Source organism: Clarias gariepinus, chromosome 3, assembly GCF_024256425.1.
Source record: "Clarias gariepinus isolate MV-2021 ecotype Netherlands chromosome 3, CGAR_prim_01v2, whole genome shotgun sequence".
Lineage (NCBI taxonomy): Eukaryota > Metazoa > Chordata > Actinopteri > Siluriformes > Clariidae > Clarias > Clarias gariepinus.
The window spans coordinates 24,227,745-24,246,111 of NC_071102.1; the positions used below are offsets into that span (position 1 = coordinate 24,227,745).

Sequence of the window (18,367 nt, forward strand, 5' to 3'; positions counted from 1 at the left end):
ACTCATAATGTAATATTGCAGTTATAAAAGTAGAGGCCTAGTGTTGTTACCATAATGTGTAGCTGAGAGCTGTGAATTCTGCACTGAATTACACTAAAATATGTACGTTTGTATGCTGTAAAAACAAACAAACAAAAAAACAACAAATAACAGCAACACAAAAAGATTCATTTATATTGATATTTATTTTAAAAAAACAACAACAACAACAACGAAAAGAACTTTATTTATCCTTCTGAATTACAGTAATTGTACTATAAAACATCACAGAACAAATATCAAGTTGTTTATATTAACCACGTGTTTGGTACCGATAGAATACAAAAGAACCCCACTGCCAGAAATAAATACAAACAAATGCTCGAAAAAGATCACTGTTCACAAAACTGTTTTGTTCCTCTTTTCAGTGCATAAAATAATCTGTTATACTACTCTTCGGCATCAAGATACTCGTCTAAATACTCCAGAACTTCTCCCTGGAAAAGAGAAAGAACAAAGCAAAGCAGACTTTAATAGTGGTGGGTTCAAGGTGAGCCACTAGAGGGCAGTGTAAATGAATGTGCTGCTCTTATCCAAACATGACACAAGCTTACACTGCACCCTAATGGCTAAATGGATGTTGTGAATGTAGAGTAGAGCTCTACTAATATCAATTTATGGAAATATAACTTATAGCATATAATAATAATAATAATAATAATAATAATAATTAGTGATGTAATACAGGATTTCAGACTGTAAAGCTTTTTGTATTGTAAAATCTTTTAGACATGTCAGTTTTTAACTGTCCTTTTAGCCGATAAGCATATACGATTACAAAGCTAAAACTTTCAAGGAGTCGCCACCGCAGACCTTCCCATCCGCACACAACTTGGCACAGGTTTTATACCAGATCCCGTTCCTAGTGCAACCCTATTCTCTAACTGGGCTTAGGACTGGTACATGCCCTGCACATGTTCTCATAAGGACAACTTATTTAACTAATCAGCTAATTAACAGCCTTTAATGTACAGGATCCCGGGCTGAATCCCAAAACCCTTTGTAACCTCTAATACAGGCCACACTTGGTGTGTGGGACAAGTGGGTTGTACTCTCTAGCGCACTAACTTTCCAAATATTTAGGATTAGGATTTAGGAACCCTATTTAGGATTTAACCCCAGAAACCCGAAAGTTAATAGAGCTGTTATTCTGAAGTGGAAAAAGTGGAAATACAAATCAGAAACAGATTTACAGGACTTTCCACCGCCTCCATGGTTTATTCATTTATATGAAAGAAACACTTTTATGAAGTATTGATAACTAAATATAATTACAAAACTTTTGATTCTACTCGGCTCACCTCGTCATCCTGAATTAGGTTTTCCTTGGCAAAATTTAACATGTTCAACTGTATTGTTGTCTGATTGTGGTATCGTATTGCCTCCTGTGAACAGCACAGAGAAAATGATGAGATGGAACATTATTCCTGTCAAGTGTTATGCAAATATCATTATTAACATAAAGTTTGTATGCATGCTTTATATTTATACAGATAGCAAACACTGACTGTTCTGGGTAAGAAGTCTTCGTCATCAAGACCCAACTTCTTTTTGTGATATTGGTAATAATCCACATTATTCTTCATCACCTTGTCATCAGGGTCAAAGAGCATGTAGCTTGCAACACATGGTACAGCATTTTTCAAATCTTTCACTGTAGGAAAAAAATGACAAAAAAGCACAAACCTTTTACTGTATACGCCCCATTATAATCACTTTTCCTTCCATTGAATGTTAAGGTATATTGGGTAAATGGCACTTTGTCTTACGTTTATAATAGGCAAACTGAAGATAGTGATACATGGTTGCCACAAACTTCTCCACAACATATCCACCAACAACTGGAGTCAGATCGCTCTCACAACGAACCTTCCGCTCAAGAACCTCAGTGTAGTGATCTAAAAAAAAAAAAGCAAGAGAAAAAGATTACACTGCTGTTACTTAGTCAGATGAAGTAGCTAGATACAGTAAGTCCCCAACATACGAACGAGTTCCAATCCGATAGCTCGTTCGTCAAGTCCAACAAACATTGTCTAGGATACACTAGAATACTAACACAATTGGCTATACACAGTACAAAACTAATACGTTCCATGATCGTGTACTACCATCTTTTGACCTTGCTCCATTCCTTTAATTATTTTCACTTTTATGTGGTTATTGTTTGGCACTTCTTAGCAGTACCAGCTTCATCACTGCTGCTTTTACGCTTGCTTCCGGACATCCTGGAATGAGCGCTGAACGCACCTGTCAATGTACGCTGGACATGTGATCCAACTTCAATCTATATGGCTTTTGCAATTTATCAATTTCAACCCAGCTGAACACCTAATTGAGATCCTAGACTTATATCACACTGGTTCTCAACTCGGTCCTGGAGGACCACCTGCCCTGCACTTTTTAGTGTTTTCTCAGCTCCCAGCAAACCTTATTTAACTAATAAAGTAATTAACAGCCCTTTATTAATTGAAGTGAGTGTGGTAGAATAGGAAAAACACTAAAATATGAAGGGCAGTAGTCCTCCAGGAACAAGGTTGTGAGCCATTGATCTAAAACGTTTCACGTTCCATAACCAAAACACCGACTTGAAGACTTGAAATGCATGATGAGGCATGCAACTGATCTAGCACACCTTACTGTGAAATTTTATGGGGTTTTTTACCTTTAATTTCATTGGTCATAGCCTGTGTGTTTGTACAAGGATTTTTGTCTCTTTGTCCAAACAAGGAGAGAGTGATATGGTAACCAACCTGCAATTGAGGGGTAAAAATCTTTAAAGTCTTTGATTTCCCTGGGACCTTCCGAGGCAGCAATACATTCATCATAAGCCTTGAGGAAGTCTTGGAGTGCCAGCTCCATATCAGACACAGAGGTGCGATAATTATCGCCGTTATATGCCCGCACTGCTCGAACAAACAAAGTCTGCAACAGTGAGAAAAAAACAACAATACACAAAAATTTGTTATATAGTGAAAATCATTAAAAATTTCCTTGAGGAAGTACGCCATGTTGCATCGATTGTCTTCCAATTTAAATGGAATTATTGACATACTTGACATACAGACATGTTGTCTGTCTCATTTTCATACAACACGGCAAAACAGTGCATGTGTAAATGTTTTTTATTTAATAGCGAGAAGAGTAACTGTTCACACTTGTTGAAATGATATAAATACGAAATGTGAGTGTGTGTCTTGCCTCATACGACTTGGTCTCCAGGTCTTTAATGTGCTCATCAGCTCCCGGTATACTCTGGTAGTAGTTCATATTTCTTTGCATCATCTCATCACCTGGATGCTTCACCATAAAGGTGTGCGCAGCGGACACAGCTTTTGCCACGTTGTTGCTCTGAAACACACACAATCACCTCACGCTGATTTCATTCCAAAAAACAGACTTGTTTCTCAAGTCTAATCATCTTCAGTGCATAGAAAGACCTGGCCTTGTGAATTAAATATACATAATTGTGTTTGATTCTGTACCTTTCATCGTAAAGTAACAACTTTGGGTTACTTCTGTTATGGAATTAAACAAGTTATGAAACAGAAAACTACAGTGGCTTCTAAACGTATAAAAATTGTCTTAATGTACTTAAGTGAATAATTGGGTTTCGTTGATAAATTGACTGAGTTATGTGCTTTTTTAAAGCATACAAGACCTTAGTTGCTTAAAATGTGCCCAATAGATGATTATAGATACCATACAACATTATATTCAAATACATATACGTCAATATGGAGTTGGTCCGCCTTTTGCAGCTATAACAGCTTCCACTCCTCTTGAAACGCTGTCCACAAGATTTTGTTTCTGTGGGAATTTGTGCTCATTCATTCTGTAGAGCATTTATGAAGTCAGGCACTGATTAGACAAGAAGACCTGGCTCGCAATCTCCAGTTCCAGTATATCCCAAAGTTGTCCAAAGGCGTTGAGGTCAGGGCTCTGTGTTTGGGCCAGTCAAGTTCTTCCACACCCTGGAACTTATCAAACCATGACTTGCTTTGTGCACTGGGGCACACTCATGTTGGAATAGAAAAGACCATTCCCCAAACTGTTGCCACAAATGTGGAAGCATAGCATTGTCCAAGGTTTCTTGTTATGCTGAATCATTAAGTTTGCTCTTCACTGGGGATTGATTGAAACACATGAATTCACTAATTAACAGGTTTGGCAAAATACTTTTGTCCATATAGTGTATGTTTGTTGGTTTTCTTCAAATCCATTTGCTTTGTTTCTGGAATTTTAAAGGTTCCTACACATGTTCCTGAGGTCTCTTCCTGATATGAACATTGTTTAAGCGCAGTTCAATGGATCCAACTGGATAAAAACTCCATGTTGAATTTTTATATTCCAACATAACTGAAACAAGGTCTATAAAGACACAGTTTGATGAGTTTGATGTGTAAGAACTTGACTGACCCGCACAGAGCCCTGACCTCATCCCACTTTTGGGATAAACTGGAACTGAAGATTGCGAGCCAGGCCATCTCATCCCACATCAGGGGTAGCTCTGTTGTTAAGGCATTGGACTATGTTACAGATAGTTCCAGGTTCAAACCCCACTCTAGGGCCCTTGAGCAAGGCCCTTAACCCTTCAACTGCTTACATGTATAATGAGATATAAATGTAAGTTGCTCTGAATAAGGGTGTCTAAATGTACAAATCCAGGTCTGATTCCATAAATAAGCACAGTTTCTCATAAAAACACTCCCACCTTTTCAGCTTACTTAATTAGGATGTGTCAATAGTTTTGATCCCTAGCTGGCAAAAACCAAAAAGGTCTGTCTTTTGGTTTTGATAGCTGGTTAGACCAAGTGCTATTTTATTATTTTTTTCTTTTAGCATATGTGTGACCCACAGTGATTGGATTAAACACAAGTGGGCTCTTGGTAAACCTGGATCACTTTCCATATAATGATGTGAACTTCAATTATTAAGTTTATTTGGAGTCAGACGACTCATTTGAATCCTGAGTTAGTCTCACCTTAAAGTAAGCAAACTGCAGGTATTTGTAAGGCTCTCGTCTCTCGAACTCGTCCAGGGTTTCTCTGCTGGGAAGAGTCTGTCGGAAGGCTGGGAGGCCCTGCTTGCAGCGCTTGAGGCACTGAGCGCGCTTCATTACGTTCCCGAAAGCGCGCAGCTCGGGGAAGTCGGAGAAGCGCTCCTCCGTGTCCAGGCGCGCCGAGCTGCAGTTCAGGTTACAGAAAGCCTCGCTGTCGCGGAGCAGCCGGTACAGCCGGAGACTCACCTCCATGTACTCCACCGTCTCGGGCCACTTCTCCGTAGTGTACTGGTCCAGTGCGTGTCTGTACGCCGAGTCCAGGGGCATGAGCTCATGACGCGGGAAGCTGCGGAAGCTGTACTTCTCATACTGAGCGCTCACTAACGGGACGAACCCGAAAAACAGGGAGAAGGTTACACACAGGGACAACGAGGCCATTTTTTGGGTCTGATGTGGCCGAAATACGGAACGGGTTTGCGTTTGAGCAAGTTGAGAAAAAGCCCTTGGGTTGTGGTTGCCAGATTGGGTGATGTCGCACGAATCCTGCATCACCCAAATCATCCAGTCTGTCCTACATAAAACCTATAAAACCTAAAAATCCTAATTGGATCCAAAATCATAGTGGGATCCAAAACTAAACCAAAACACTGGAAATGAGGGACACTTTTAAAGATCCCCAATATGTCATTTTAGATACATGGATCGTTCCCTGTATTGTACTGAAAAGTGATAATGTGGTCTTTTGAATTGGAAAGGTAAAGTAGGACATTTAGGCACTCCTGTCCAGAGCCTATATATATTAGGCTTCCGCCAATGGATAGAGAAGGTTTTTTTTTTGTTTTCGTTTTTTGTGAGGGTGGATTTACTGAAGAAACAGATATGTTTTAATTCGTCGTTGAAAGATTGCCAGAGACTCAGCTGTACAGACATCTAGAGAAAGTTCTAGGTGCCAGAACAGAAAAGAACCTAGAGTGCATGTAGGATCCAGATGTTACTCACTCACTCATTATTTATACCGCTTTATTCTGTATAGAGGGTCACAGAGGGCCTGGAGCCTATCGTGGGAGACTTAGGGCACGAGGCAGGGTAAATTGAAAGTAAATTGGATTTCCCAGAGGAAACCCTCTAAGCATGGGGAAAATACACAAACTCGAGGTGGGAATCGAACCCAAACCTAGAGGTGCGAGGCAACACTGTTAACCACTAAGCCACAGTGCCACCCCAGATGTTACTATAAAATAAAAAACCTGAGACAACATTGTACATAGTAATGTAAATCATTTACAAAAAATGACTGCATACATTCCTGTATTGTCTATACATAAACTCTGTCTTTTAAACTGCTTGTGTGAAAAAAAATGCTTCAATCTGGCAACCCAGGGCAAACCTCCCTCTCTCTCTCTCTCTCCACGTCTACACGGACTGGGCTGCACCTCCCCCCTTCACTGTAGGAATTCAGATTGCAGCGCTTTGATTTATTTATTAAAGCGACATCAAACATTATTAAACACTAACAGCTTACAACCTGGCTAAAGTAAATGACATGGGACATCAAAAGTGCATTAGTGCATTATATAGTGATAATAATACTCACTTTAGCTTTGTTGAGAGCTTATCTATCTATCTATCTATCTATCTATCTATCTATCTATCTATCTATCTATTATACCCGGGTTTGAAAGCTCAGAGTGGGTTAAGCAAGTGCACTGATACCAGAAGTGTGCTGAAGTACAGCAAGCTTGCTATAAATCACTGGATCTACATAAATGAGAACTTTTTTTTTAATCCTTTATAATTAAAGCCCCACTACGACCCCCCATTAGAGAAGCGCCCTTGTTGCACCTCCCCACTCTGTGCCACGTTGGAAGCGCTGTACTGTTTACACGTTTCCGCTACACAAACTCAACCCCCATGTAAACTGAGACCAGAGACAGTGGACATTTTGGAAAGCTTCTTTTCAGCGGGCTGGGCGTTAAATCGAGCGAACCGAGTCATTTCGAACAACTATTTTCGACGAATCGACTCACAAAGCGAGCAACGAGGAGATTTTCAAAAAACGTATATTTACCTCAAAAGACACATACACACAATAAATGTACGATCATTTTAATGGCATATGTTTAAATGATTATTTATATATTTAACTAGTTAATTTTTTTTATAGATAAATGCCTTAAAAACATTTACATTTTTCACAAAGGTTTCACGTTATATACTATGTGAGGAAGAAACGTGTCGTTAAAAAGAAAAAGGAAGATGAAGCGCGTGACGCGGCACTACCCAAACACTTTGTTACAATGTTGCAGTAAAACACTTTGATGATGTTGAATCAAACGAATCCAAGCTCGACTCACTTAAAAGGAATCGATTCGCTAAGAAATGACTCGTAAATCCCGCCCGTGTTCTTCCCCCTCTCTCTCTCTGGTCCGAGGGCTGGCCTGCCTTACCACGTCTACAAATCTGCCCTAAGTGCCTCCTCCACGTCCCCTTTATCTATTCCCAATCACACAGACCCACGGTTTTGAGACAGTGGGCCTGTTTGGGGAACAGATTTTGCAACAACAACAAAAAAACGAACAGGAAAATGACCCGCTTCATAGTGAAAATGATTCTCCTCGCGTTTCTGGTTACTTTTGTGGCGTGTAATGCTCCTCCAGTCCCGTTAGACGACATCATCATAGAGAAGACGTTTACCCCCGAGAGCTGCGATCGAACCGTGAAGTCAGACGACTTCGTCCGGTATCATTACAACGGCATGTTTCCCGACGGCAAGAAGTTTGATTCCAGGTCAGTAAACCCTCGGAAACGCTCTGATTGATGCTGCATGTTTAAAGTTTTGGTGAAGCTCAGACACGCACGAGCACATGAGTTTGTTCAAATTGAAGAATGATGTGCATCAACGAAAAGCATATACAGTACAAGACGAGCCGATGAAATAAGTGATAGAATGCATTAAAGAATGAATGACCTAAGCAACCAGTAGTAAGTTTTTCAACACACATCTGATGGATGCAATGTCACAGTCTCCTTCCTCAACTGCAGAAATGATGTTCCTATTTAATTTTCTTTTTACATATGCAGAAAACTAGGACTTTATTCATCCTAAAGGTGATTTTCACATATCCCAGTTAGAAAGCTGGGGTCAGAGCGCAAGGTCAGCTAGCCCCTGGCACAGATAGGGTTAAGGGCCTTGCTCAAGGGCTTAACAGTGGCAACTTGGCGATGCTGGGACTCGGGGCTTAAACCTTCAAGCTCTCAATCAGAAACCCAATAATCTACAGCCTTAACCTTTTTGCCACCACTGCCCCCGCAGTATTGCACTGGTATTGTGTATTGTATGGTTAAGGTTTTGTGTTAGTCTTTTGCAGAAACGGTGCTGAGTGACAGGTTATATCAAGTAATAGCTATAACCCACTTGAACTAATCTACTAAGAAAATCTGTTTGTCTGTATGTTTGTATATTTGCAGTTATGATCGTGGCAGCACTTACAATGTGTATGTTGGCCGAAAGCAGCTGATTGCTGGGATGGACAAAGCCTTGCTGGGCATGTGCGTGAACGAAAGACGCCTGGTTAAAATCCCTCCACAGCTTGCCTACGGGAAAGACGGATACGGTAACTTCATATACCTACTCATGTCCCTGGTCACACTTATAGCTCTTGTGTTGTCTTTGTGTTATAAATCTCTGTCTTTAATATAATAGCATGTCATAGCTTCCATTACCACTTATCTGGTTCAGTCCTACAATACCATGACCATTGCTCATGGAGCGTGTACTGTGTGTGAGAGTGTGTGTAAGAAGGGATGTTCAAAGTGGGAAGGTGTTCTTGTAAACCTGGGAAAAGGACAAATGTTGGGGGTGGGGAAAAGTGAACAGATGGGGTGTGGACTGCTGAAGGTGGTGGCTTTGTGAAGGTATTTTAAAAGACATGTCCACATGTTAGTACAAGTTCTGAAGAAAACAATTTACCATACCTAGATAATCTATTCATGTAGTTGGGTGACGTCTTTATTATGGTGGAAATACGGTGTAATGTGATCTAGAAATGACCGAGAGATGCCAGGGCAGGTGGTAGAGCTGGGCAGAGGATTTTAATCAAAATAACCTGTAATTGAGACAGGATACAATCAAGATGATCGCTCCATGCTAGTTATTGTTCAAAATATATTTTCAAAATGATTGATTTTTAAAATATTTCAAGTATCAGTTGTAAAGTTACATTATTTCTAATAAAGTTCTGATCCACACACCAGAAAACATGGTTGAGATGGCAACATATACACTTCTATACCAAGTTAACTATTTAAAAATCTTGATGTGTATGTTGGAATGGGCATACAGACTTCTTACAGGCTTTTATGGTGCAGCTGCAAACCTGTTACAACTCATTTACTGGCGAGTTACAGTTTCCTGTTGTTAACTAAATGAACGTAACCAAGAATGTGCAGCACTGACTGTATACTTCCTCCCCAGGTGACATCATCCCCCCTGATTCTATCCTGCACTTTGATGTACTTTTACTGGATATCTGGAACACAGAAGACAAAGTGCAGATTAAGACTTACCACACGCCAGAGAAGTGTAGCCGAACCGTGCAGGTCTCTGATTTTGTGCGCTACCACTACAACGGCACGCTGCTGGACGGAACACTTTTCGACTCTAGGTGAGCAAAACAGTCCGATTAGGAGCCTGCTGTGCAGCTATGTTGTGTGCAGAAAAGTGTGCTTAGTATGCTTTATTTTACTGTTATAGTCACACACGCATGAGGACCTATGACACATATGTGGGAATTGGCTGGCTGATTGCTGGTATGGACCAAGGACTTCTGGGAATGTGCGTGGGAGAAAAACGCATCGTCACTATGCCGCCATTCCTCGGTTATGGAGAACATGGAGATGGTAAATATCATTCTGTAAAATGCTGTAAACACATCTTAAAATTTGAAAGAATGACAAATGTCAATAATATAGTGTTGATCAGGAAAAATTAAATTAGAGTATTTAGAGAAAGCACTTCTCCGAGTAGCGCAGTGGTAAAGCGCTCGCCCTATCATCCTGTATTGCTGTAAACACATCTTAAAATTTGAAAGAATGACAAATGTCGATAATATAGTGTTGATCAGGAAAAATTAAATTAGAGTATTTAGAGAAAGCACTTCTCCGAGTAGCGCAGTGGTAAAGCGCTCGCCCTATCATCCTGTATTGCTGTAAACACATCTTAAAATTTAAAAGAATGACAAATGTCGATAATATAGTGTTGATCAGGAAAAATTAAATTAGAGTATTTAGAGAAAGCACTTCTCCGAGTAGCGCAGTGATAAAGCGCTCGCCCTATCATCCGGGGAGCGCTGGTTCGAACCCCGGGTGATGCTGTAACCTCTCACAGCCGGAGGCCCTCAGGGGGGAGGGATGAGAGGTACTTGCGTTCCCATATTAATCACGGCTCTACAGCCAATCAGGGGCGTCTGTGAGCTCGCGCACGCGGAAGGAGCGGCTAGTGCTTTCCTTCAAGTGTGTTACTCTGCCCCTAATGGTGCGTGAGCAAGCAGTTCGAAAAGATGCGTTCGGCTGACGTCACGCAGTTCGGAGGAAACGCGTGATAGTCTTCGGCCCTCCCGGCTGAGTGGTAGTAGTAGCTTAATGTGGGAGCCCCTAGTGATGGGGAGGAATTGGCTATGACTAAATTAGGGGAAAAAAGTGGACTAACTGAAAGCAAATAGGGTCACAACCCAGCAGGAACCCCTTTGCAACACATCCAATCACATTACATTCATGGCCCCTTAAATATGTTTATAGCAGTTCAGAAATCCAAATTAACGAAACTGTTTCCCACTGTATCTTGAATGATTGAGTTGAGTGATGAGTGAATGAAATTGCTTATGATTTACGCATGTCACACTCCTACATGACAGCTACAGTGCAGTATCATATATAAGAAAAAAATCCTATGAAGAAATGTATGGCATAGAAATCTATACTATTTTGGTACTATGTAAATTTTTTGCAGCATATTTGCAACATTTTATTGGAGTAATTTGTTCAACGTTTAGCCAATCATTATGCATTCAAGGTCATTTCATCAAAGTATTTATAAAGCCAACATTCACACTTTTGGCTATGAACATTGTGTTATAGAATAGCCAATGTCACAATAGCAAACAGATCTCTCTCACTCTTAAACACTCTGCAGGAAGTGACATCCCCGGCCAGGCTTCCCTAGTATTCGATGTGGTTCTGTTGGATCTTCATAACCCCAAAGATGAGATTACAGTTGAGGTCGAGAGTACGCCAGAATCATGTCAGCGCAAGAGTAAGGAGGGAGATTTCATGCGCTATCACTATAACGGGACACTGCTGGATGGAACTCCCTTTGACTCAAGGTAATTAAAAAACAATTGAAATTTATATCATGTAAATGCTAATCGATAGCTAATTCAAAATACATCTTCAGAGCATGTATATACACACCATATTTGTATGATTTGCAATGTAAATAATATTGAAGTTTTTTATAATGAACTGTACAGGATTACCTAAAATATTAAATGACAAATATAATAATAATAATTTTAAAAATCTATGAATATTTAATAAAGTTAAACAAATAGAACAAATAAATAAAATAATTCAAATAATTTTAAAATAAATAAATATTAAATAAAAGTGAAAACATTTTATTTCATATTTGTGTGTATGTGTTGCAGCTACTCAAGGAATCACACATATGATACATACATTGGGAAAGGCTACGTGATTACTGGGATGGACCAGGGACTTATGGGTGTGTGTGTCGGAGAGCGCAGAAGGATAATTATCCCACCACATCTGGCATATGGTGAAGAAGGAACAGGTGAGAATTGCTTTACTGTGAATCAGGAGGACATGTTTTTGGGTATTCTGTAGTAAAAATGGCTTCATACAGGGTATAACCTGTATCAGCCATACTCATTTTAGAAGCATAATCATCATCAGGATTTTTATACACTATTAAAATAGTGATATTAAAAGATATTAGAAAAGGTATTAAAAGTCACAGATTGGTTTGTCCTTTGGATCGGATGTCACAGTGCAGCACATTTTCTGTACAGTAAAGTGAAAAAGGTAAATTTCTCTTTAGGTTATTATTTTAAAAGGCACATAATAAATAATATACTGTAATAATAATAAATAATATATAAATAATATACTGTAGATGTGCCTGTAGAGGGCAGTGTCTAACACAGATTGGTCATTCTTCTGCTCCAACACTGCTCATTCAGCTAATCTGTTAATCACTAGGTTGAGTGGGTGTGTTCAGGTTAAGGTGAAATACAAAGACTAACATACAAAGCATTACAATATTCCAAGCTAGAACTAATGAACACATGTATAGACATTTCTAGGTCTGACAAGGACAGGAAAGGATTTACTTTAGCCAACAATCTGAGCTGAAAAAGCTATTCTTGTTCAGAGAATTTATCTGATTCTCAAAGCTTTCAAATAAAACACCCAAGTTCTTTTTCCCAGCTCAAGCATAATTATATTAATATCAGTTGAATCTAAGGAGCCAAAAATAACTACCTCAGCTGTGTTTTTATTTAGGCAAAGTTGACATCAGCCAAGAGTTCATCTTCGCCAAACACTTCAGCAGGACCTAAATAGATAAAATTTAAAAAATCATTAATCGATAAAATCGGTAAAATTTGTAACTCAATGGTATAGCAAAGAAACGAGAGACTGTATTTTTTGTCAAGATTATTTTTAAGAGATAGAAATAAAAGAAAAAAGAGTCGGACCTAAAATAGGTCCCTGAGGCACACCACAAGTAATCTGAGGAGAAGGAGATGAGTATCCATCAAAGTTGAGGTTAAAAAAACATATCAATGTGCGCATGTTTGCTATTTCAGAGGACAGATTTGTTAACATTAGAGTCAAATAAAGGTCACTTACACTTATGAATGTGAATCATTATTACATGCAAATCCGATCTTGAGCAACATGGCTTAAAATGTGAACATGGCCTCACTTTTTCTACCCTTCTCCCTTTCTAAGGATAATTTTTGTTGTCTCTGTGTCAGGCACTAAGATCCCTGGCTCTGCTGTGCTGGTGTTTGACGTCCACATCATTGACTTCCACAACCCATCTGATACAGTGCAGATCACCAGCCAGAAGCCAGAGAATTGCAATTACACCACCAAACGTGGTGACTTTGTAAAATACCACTACAACGCTTCACTTATGGATGGCACTTACATTGATGCTTCGTAAGTAACACGCAATGTGTCAACATGTAGTTTGTTTGAGCTTTAAAGATTTACCCTGCACTCATTGATATTAAATAATACATTCTGAAGCTGGCTTATTAGATGTACCATTGTTTAATTCTTCACATTCATAGATATGTTTGTATGTATGTATGTATGTATGTGTAGTTACAGCTACGGGAAGACGTATGATGTGGTTCTGGGAGCAGGACAGGTGATTCTGGGTATGGAGGAGGCTTTGCTGGAAATGTGTGTAGGGGAGAAACGCAACGTAGTTGTACCTCCTCACCTGGGCTATGGAGAAAGGGGAGTGGGTAAGTGTGTGTGTTTTCTGGTTTTATAAGTAAGAAAAACACAACTATTTGTAAAGGAAGGTACAGTAATGTTGCAACAATCTATCAATGTGTGTAGAAGGAGAAGTCCCTGGCAGTGCTGTGCTGGTGTTTGATATCGAGTTAGTAGGTGTTGAGGAGGGTCTTCCAGAGGGTTATATGTTTATATGGAATGATGAAGTGTCACCCAACCTCTTCAGTGAAATGGACAAAAACAAGGACCTCCAAGTGGACAAAACTGAGGTATTGACTGTGTGTATACAATATATTGTAAACTGTGCCTTTCAGACTTGGGCTTTTAGTGAGCTTTAAAACAGTGAGCTTACTCAAAACAAACCAACCATGCAAGTAAACCACTATTAGACATTAAGTTCTACATTTGCAGTGTATGTAGGCTCTGAAACATATTATTCACAATAACGCATTATTAAGTATTAATTATTAATTGTAATGTTTTTTAAAATGGTAACTAATAAAATTAGGAGGCAGCGAAAACAATGTATTTTTTTCAAATAAAAAAGTAATAGCAATAAAAAACACTATAGGTGTTAAAAGTCCTACGATAACCATACACATGCAACATACACCTATGCACTCTGGTACCAACAAATAACACTACACCGTACACACTGATTATAATCCAAATAACAAAAATATTATTACTGTGCCTGGAGCCTAACCATGGGCAATTTGGAACACCAATTCAAGATTCAAAAAACTTTATTAATCCCAGAGGGAAATTGCTAACTACTAAAACAACTAAAAAAATTATATATATATATATAGTCCTAAAACAGTAAGTACCATATTGCATAGAGTTCTAAAACTATACCATATTTCACACTAAACTTTTGAATATCTTAAATGAATACACTAAATATGCTATATGACATTATTGCACACTAAATATGACCCAAAAGCATTTATTGCATTATTGCACAGTTATTTAATATATGTATGTAATATTTTATTATATATTTTATTGAGATCTAATATTATCAATTATTATATTATTAATACATCTCTCATTGGGAAAAAAAGATCTCCTGTGGCGCTCTGTGGAACACTTTGTGGTGCTCAGTCTCTGGCTGAAATAGCTCCTCTGGTCAGCGAAAACACTGTATATCGGGTAAAAAAAGATTGTTCAAAATGGACTGTACTTTGGACAGAATCCTCCTCTTCGCTACTACATCCACAAAGTCAAGCTCTATGCCTAGCGCAGATCCGGCCTTTTCAATTGCCTTGGCCTGTCTGTTTTTCTATCAGCCACCTTCATGTTACAGCCCCAACAGACCACAGCGTAAAAATGACACTCACCACAACGTTTTTATAAAACATGTGTAGAATGGTGTTACAGACGTTAAAAGACCTGAGCCTTCGAAGAAAGTACAACCGGCTCTGTTCTTTCTTGTAGAGTGCCGTTTTGTTGAGTGACAAGTTGAATTTGTTATCAAGAAGAACTTCCAGATCATGACCATGATCCCAGATCATAATAGAGACCATGTTCACTATATTCCACTTGACAGATATAGGAGCCACAGGGGTCTTGCTTTTCCTTAAGTCTACCACCATCTCCTTTGTTTTTCTGATGTTGAGTTGTAGGTGATTACGCTCACACCAGAAAACGAAGTCGTCCGCTACAGACAGGTACTCATGGTGTGTCACCATCCTTTATACATCCAACAACCACAGAGTCGTCAAAGAACTTCTGCAGATGGCATGACTCTGAGTTATATCTAAAGTCGAATGTATAGAGGGTGAAAAGAAACGGAGACAGTACATCCCCTGGGGAGTGCCGGTGTTGCAGAACACAGTCTCGGACACACAGTTCTGTAGTCGGACATACTGGGGACGGCAGGTCAGATAGTCCATTATCCAGGAAACCCAGCGGGTATCAGTGCTTATGTTAATTAGTTTCTCCCCTAGTACTGCCGGTTGGATGGTGTTAAAGGCACTGGAGAAGCCAAAAAACATCATCCTTATGGTGGTCCCAGACTTGTCGGGGTGAGAGTAGGTTCGATGAAGCAGGTGTATTATAATGGCGTCCTCTATTCCCATGAAAGGCTGATAGGCAAACTGAAGAGGGTCCAGAGAAGACTTCACCAGGGGACCAAGTGTATCCAGGTTCAGTCTCTCGAACACCTTCATAATGTGTGGTGTCAAAGCAACAGGCCATTAGCTTAATCTGCATGTCCTTGGGCTGTGGAAGGGTAATGGAGTCCCCGGAGGAAACCCACCAAGCACGGGGAGAACATGCAAACTCCATGCACAAAGACTCTGAGGTGGGAATCGAAACTGGACCCTGGAGGTGCAAGACGGCAATGCTAACCACAAAGCCACTATGCTGACCAATGGCAAAATAATTACACATTAATTTAAGCAAAGAAACAACAGCACTAAAACAAAGTAAATAAAGTCATTGTTGGTGTTTCCTGAAGGATAAGGGCTCACAACAGTTCATTAACTACAAAACTCCTACATTTCAACTGTAATATCATGATATTTCCAACTAAACATTAAATTATATTATATTTATTGGTAAAAGAATATTCCCACCCACACTAAAATCCGATTAAATAATTAGTTAAGCAATCTCAATTTGTGCCTCCATTGAGTTACATGGCAGGAGCTTACATGGGAAAGCCCCAGAACGCTTCAATGCCTCTATTGTTCGGTAACCACATAGCAACAGCATAGAAAGAAAAAAGTCTAATTGACTAAATTGCTTCTCGCTTCCCTGGATCTTAAAAATAAACATTGCATCTGAATAGAGTTTGTAAGTATAGAAACGGTTGTAAATAATACAAGAATTTATGTTACAAAAATATGTATATTTTTGAGAAATATAATGCCCTCGCTGAAATCCGAGAAAGCCTTACATGTCAAACTTGATATTTGCACATGCCTGTAGTTGTGTCTGAATGTTCTCTATCTCCCTAGTTCTCAGAGTACATTCTGCTTCAAGTGGAAGAAGGCAAAGGTCGCCTGGCTCCTGGCTTCGACTCTCAGCGTATTATTGAGAACATGTATAACAACCAGGATCGCAATAAGGATGGACGGATCACAGAGGAAGAGTTTAAACTGAAGGCAGACGAAGCAGCGGCTCATGATGAGTTATGATATACACATTCAGGGATAAAAGGAATGGGATTGGATTTGTGTCTGTATAGTACAGTAGGGGTATGGGTGGGAGTGGGGTAAATAAAATAATACACTGCACTGGGATTAGTCAGTGCTGTTCAGAATGAGTGTTTGTGTATGTGAGAGATGTTTGAATGGGTGTGACCTTGTGTGATTCTTTTTTTAAAGACAAGTCAGAGTACCAAAAATGTGTGATTTTTTTAAACAACCTCTCTTTAATAAATACATTAAAAACCAAAGTGTTTCTTGGATTTTTTTGGACTCTCTTTCCATTTTTAGTCAGCAGCTCCCTGGTAACAACGTACAGGAGTACCCGATGATAAAAAAGTTGATCATACAGCAGGTGGACTGTACTCCCAAGCTACACCAACACTATGTGATTTAGTTCCTAAATTCCTAGGTATGTTCATGACAATGCTTGAAACCGAGACACATGGCTAGAGCCCCAGATATTTGCAGTACAAGATTTCCCACAAGCCCCTACAGGATATTCCCCATTTAAATTATTGTATGGGTGCATGTACAAGCCTTGCAGCATCCTAAATGTCAATAAGGAAAATTTGAAAGGGGGACTATCTTCTAATACCAATTTAATTCAGTACATTCTTGATCTGTAAGCACAATTCCACACACTACATTTAGGCATTTTGGCAGACGCTCTTATCCAGAGCGACTTACATTTTTATCTCATTTCACATCTGAGCAGTTGAGGGTTAAGAGCCTTGCTCAAGGGCCCAACAGTGGCAACTTGGCGGTTGTGGGGTTTGAACCTGGGATCTTCTGAACCGTAGTCCAATGCCTTAACCACTGAGCTACCCCTGGCCAAATTAAGGGAATTTAGTCCAGGAGAAAATGTACTTGTATTTATACCAAGTTGAGTTCCAAATTACTTACAAGGTGGCAATGGGTTGCAGAAGTCAACTTTAAGGTTAAGTGAACAGACAAATTACTACAAATTTACCATTTTTATCTCCTGAAAATATGGATAGACTAGGTGTCTCTAGAGATAGTAGACCAGACCTGGGATTGGAATTTTCTGATGTGTTTTCATTTTCATCATTGCCCGGCCATACTAACCTCATAGAGCACCAAATCAAGACTCCTGGTGCCCAAGTCCAAAGAGTCAGTCTTGTGGACTAGTGAAAAGTCAGTGCAGATGACTTTACATATACAGATACAGATACATATACATACTGTATACATATAATCTGTTGTCTAAGTCATGATGCAGATGACACATCTACAAATCCTTATATTTCTAAAGGAGCTGCTTAATGCAACATTTTTCTCACTTAAATCTGTTCGATCATTGCACTCCCTTTGTGTCTCACAGAACAGCTTCCCCAGCTTCCCCACTTCACCAAAAGTGTATTTATCTGGTCCATCAGGTCAGACTTCCTGCCTTTAGCTGAGCAAAGGATTCTACAGCCCAGCACCCACTTACCTCTCTGCGCTAATTACACCACGCACTGCACCACGTTCCCTCCGATCCTCCAGCACTGCTCGCCTCATCCCACCATCTCTCAGGGATCGAGGGCGGCATTCATCCAGGATCTTTTCTGTTCTGGCACCTAGGTGGTGGAATGAACTTCCTCTAGATGTCCGTACATCA

General features: G+C 39.6%; 2 protein-coding genes across 2 annotated transcripts; one reads left to right on the forward strand and one right to left on the reverse strand.

The window, feature by feature from the left end:
* Positions 1–188: 188 nt before the first annotated feature.
* Positions 189–5,552, reverse strand: crtap (cartilage associated protein). Its single transcript, XM_053492650.1, has 7 exons — positions 5,021–5,552; positions 3,238–3,387; positions 2,790–2,961; positions 1,809–1,937; positions 1,548–1,693; positions 1,341–1,424; positions 189–476 (listed from the first exon to the last, which is right to left on the reverse strand). Exons 1-7 carry the CDS (start codon positions 5,474–5,476, stop codon positions 429–431), a joined length of 1,185 nt encoding a protein of 394 aa, XP_053348625.1. The 5' UTR covers positions 5,477–5,552; the 3' UTR covers positions 189–428.
* Positions 5,553–7,465: 1,913 nt separating this feature from the next.
* fkbp9 (FKBP prolyl isomerase 9) lies at positions 7,466–16,994 on the forward strand. Its single transcript, XM_053493361.1, has 10 exons — positions 7,466–7,825; positions 8,507–8,652; positions 9,513–9,702; positions 9,792–9,937; positions 11,229–11,418; positions 11,743–11,888; positions 13,096–13,282; positions 13,451–13,596; positions 13,694–13,857; positions 16,555–16,994. The coding sequence occupies exons 1-10, from the start codon at positions 7,623–7,625 to the stop codon at positions 16,732–16,734; spliced, it is 1,698 nt and encodes a 565-aa protein (XP_053349336.1). The 5' UTR covers positions 7,466–7,622; the 3' UTR covers positions 16,735–16,994.
* Positions 16,995–18,367: the final 1,373 nt, after the last annotated feature.